This window comes from Mus caroli, chromosome 4 (genome assembly GCF_900094665.2).
Source record: "Mus caroli chromosome 4, CAROLI_EIJ_v1.1, whole genome shotgun sequence".
Classification (NCBI taxonomy): domain Eukaryota; kingdom Metazoa; phylum Chordata; class Mammalia; order Rodentia; family Muridae; genus Mus; species Mus caroli.
This window is the reverse complement of record NC_034573.1, coordinates 100988079-100992229: the sequence shown is the minus strand read 5'-3', so window position 1 is coordinate 100992229 and position 4151 is coordinate 100988079. Positions and strand designations below refer to the sequence as shown.

The 4151-nt window shown below is 41.9% G+C and overlaps 1 protein-coding gene across 1 annotated transcript in view; it reads right to left on the bottom strand.

Annotated features, from left to right (window-relative positions):
* Positions 1-4151, bottom strand: part of Rab3b (RAB3B, member RAS oncogene family) — a 60465-nt gene that overhangs the window by 46520 nt on the left and 9794 nt on the right. Inside the window, exon 2 of the mRNA XM_021161037.2 lies at positions 2843-3070. Within this exon, the coding sequence (XP_021016696.1) occupies positions 2843-3070 (228 nt within the window). The remainder of the gene's footprint in view (positions 1-2842; positions 3071-4151) is intronic.

The window sequence follows — 4151 nt, the reverse complement described above, 5'->3', positions numbered from 1 at the left end:
AAAAAAAAAAAAAAAATGGTTTCGCAATGTGTAACTAATGCATAAAAGTGTGTTTAATGTACACAGTTTTAATGATATAGTTTGTATCCAAACCACAGCTCCTTTATCTCGTTTCCATCTATCCTTCATCTGAAGCCAGGAGTTTTTCTAAGATGAGAATCCATCTTTGTCAAAACCCTTCCATGTTTCCCCCAATGCTTTTCATTATGCTCTCCAAACATATCCATCTAAGGAAGAAAAGTTTAGGTACTGCATACACATATATTATATATGCCAGCTGACCAGCTAATCTTGTCGAATTGGTGAGCTCCAGGTTTAATGAGAGATCCTGTTACAAACACTGAGGGGGCGTGGGGGTGGGGGAGGGGGTGCGATGGAGGAAGAAGCCCAGGCTGGGATTAAAGATCAATGGTAAAGATGCTTACCCTCTGGTGATTCAAGCCTGATGACCTGAGTTTGATTCTCCACACGCAGATGGAGAAACTTGGGGTTGGAGAGGGGGTTCAGATACCACCCTTTCAATAAGACCCACCTAGGATATCAAAACTGCCTCTAAGCCCTGTTCCAGGTACTTATGAAGTTCCTCTTTTGGCCTCCTTAGGAACTGCATTCACAGGAACAAACTCACATAGACATACATAAATACATAAATAAAAATTGTTTTCAACAATTGTTCTGTACTTTACATGTACTAACACACACACACACACACTGGCAGTCATTCACCCACTCACACAAATACAGACATAGTAAAAGTGAAACAACATTTAAATTTTAATATAAACAGTATAAAAGTTTAAAAAAATTAAGCAAAGCAATGAGATTGACTAAGTCGGGTCTTATCTGTCCTCACTGATTTTACCTGGAAACAAGGCTGATAATGAACTTGTGCCAGGAAGTTGGAGACAGATCAGTCAGCCACTTTCTTATAGTCACTGGGGGGTCACTATACTTAGCATAGTCTAATAGGAGGTTTCTTTACAGGACTCTTTAAAAGGCACACACCATTGTGGGGTTTCATTCAGTTAAATCTAAATAGCATAATCGATAAATCGACTTAAGCCAGGCACAGCAAATGCTCTCAATACAGGAATGTGTGAGCGAGCCACTACTGCCAAACCCTTGGAGGGGCAGAAGCCCTCCTGCCTCGAGATTTTTTTAGCTGGAGGATATATGACCATCTGGTATAGGAATCACAAAGGGAAATCCATGCAGATCTACACAGTAAACACTAGTTAAAACAAATGTATTTTGTATTAATAGATTTTAAAAACAAGCACAAGTCTTTTCTTTAGTTCTCCAAGGAGTCGTCAGACATGTACCATGCAGCCAATGGCTAGAGCTGTCCAGGTCTCTCTCATAGTCTTGATCCAGTTTCAAAGTGTTGATCAACACACTCTACATACATGTGCTCTCATGCATTCCTGAGCTGGGGTTGACATCAGATAATACAAATGAAAGCACCCGGCACACAGTACATCCCAACTCATACATCCCAACTCTTACCACAAGGTAGTTAGATCACATCAGCAGTTCTTCAATTCTACCCTGCCTTAAAACCACCTGCTAGCCCAGATTTTTTGGGTCCTACCTCCAGCATTTTGGATTCCTTATGCTTGTGGTAAGGTCAAAGAGTGAATTTCTAATAAATCCCCAAGTGTTGCTAGTGTGGTTGTACCACAATTGAAAAACCCTTTAATCACAACAATCAAGAGGCAGAAAGAGGTAGATCTCCGTAGTAAGTTCAAGGCCAGCCAAAGCTACAAAATGACATCCTGTCTCAAAAAAATGCTATATTCCTCATAACATTCATATATATATATATATATGTATATATATATATATATGAAATAATTTTTAAAAAATAGATGTAGAGTCTTCCATTAAGACATATGTACAATATATTATACATTTAATAAGTATAATAGACAATAACACATTATGTGTTTTGAATACTTTCACAAATTTTCAAGATTTCCAAGTGTAGTGCTAAGTTACTGCTAAGTACTCTGACAAGCTTCTGAAATAAGTGTGTATTTTCTTAGTACCATTAGTACATAGCAATAGTAGTTGAGTCTCCAACTTCCAAGACTGCCAGTCCTCCATGTTCCTTTCCTGGACTCTCTCTGTGGTTTCTTCCCACACTCTATCAGTGACCAAGAGAATACTCAAAGGCTATATCACAGACATTGCCATTTCTTTGGTTTCTTAGCTCTCACACTGTGAAAGAACAGCTGTCATACAATGAAGATGCTGAAGTAGCTCTATGAAGATGCTAAGAGAGCCAGATGGGAAGGAGGGGAGGCCTTCTGCCAACAGCCAGCACCAGACATGTGAGTAAGCCACCTTGGAAGTGGATCCTCTCGCACTAGTCCATCCTTCAGCTGCTTGCAATTCAAGCCAATATTTGGCTACACTTCATGAAAAGCTCCAAGCTGCCCCTACCGTTAGACCCACTGCAGCTGTGAGCTGAACAATTATTGCTCTTGGTTTTCACCATGGAGCAATTTGTTATGCAACAATAGATAGTGAATCCATAATGAATATCTATGGTACACATACTGTGTCCCAGAAATGACACTAAGTATTTAGATTATGAGGTCGTAATCCCCTCTGAAGGAAGGGGCGCTCCAGAGGGTTAAATAACTTAGTCATGGTTCCATGGCTTATAAGTAGAAGTAGAATTAGGGTCTATAACCCTCATGTCTGGTTTCTTGGTCACTCCTCTGAAACAGCATTGATATCTGATGCTGTAAGACCCGGAGGTCACAAAGCAGTCCTACCTCCTCGACCTTGTATTGACTAGTTCTATCTCATTCTGCCCATGGTGCCCAGCACTCACCCATATCTGCAGCTTCACACGCTTCTCATGGCGGTAGACTGTCTTCACTTTGAAGTCGATACCCACAGTGCTGACAAAGGCAGGGGTGAAGGTGTCATCAGCATAGCGGAAAAGGAAGGAGGTCTTCCCGACGCTGCTGTTGCCAATGATGAGCAGTTTGAACATGTAGTCAAAGTTCTGGTCGGAGGCATCTTTGATTCCAGTCTTACCATCAGTCACTGAAGCCATCTGTAAGAGAGACCTGTGGTCACTCTGCTGTGACTTAGTGACCTCCTAATGGTTACCTGCCATCGTAGAAGAAATACTACATAAGCAGAACTTCCCCACCTCTGTCCCTGCCCCAGATGTTGTCTCAGGATTGGGGTGGAACCCAGCTCCTCCCATTCATTCTTTCAACAAATATTTACTGAGCAGTTTGTTCTGGGGTGAGCCCTGTGCTGAGCGCCGGGGTGGGGGGGTGGTGTTCAAATATGAATCAGACATGGTGACTGATGTCTAGGTTGCCACAGAAAACAATACAAGAATGGAAAACATGTTTAGCAGAACAGCAGATAGATGACAAGTCGGGTAAGCCCTGGTGTACTCTGGAGACCTGGTGATCACAGAGAGTCTTCTCTGGGGGGTCAAGCTCAGTATTGAACTGTCATTCTCTGTGTATAAAACTTTTTTGGTGCCTCACAGCTCGACAGTTAAAACCTGAACAGTTTTTAGCAGTTCCATCTTCACACACACACACACACACACACACACACACACAAAACTGACTAAACACACAACTCTTTTTAAAAATTGTTTTATTAATTTGCATTCCAAAAATTGCCCCCCTTTGTGGTCCCCCCCCAAGAGTTCTTTACCTCATACTCCCTCCCCTTTGCCTCTGAGAGAATGATCCCCACCCAACCAGTCACCCACTCCCATCTCACTGAGCTTCATGAAACTAAAAAGCTTCTGTAAGGCAAAGGTCACTGTCAATAAGACAAAACAGCAGCCTATAGACTGGGAAAGGATATCCACTAACCCTACATTTGATGAGGGTTAATATCCAAAATATTTAAAGAACTCAACAAGTTAACCTCAAAAAAAAAACCCAAATAACCCAATTAAAAAGTGGGGTACAGAGTTAAACAGAGAATTCTCAACAGAGGAATCTTGAATGGCCAAGAAGCATTTAAAGAAGTTCAACAGAAATGTAAATCAAGCCGGGCGTGGTGGCTCATGCCTTTAATCCCAGCACTCGGGAGGCAGAGGCAGGTGGATTTCTGAGTTCAAGGCCAGCCTGGTCTACAGAGTGAGTTCCAGGACAGCCAGG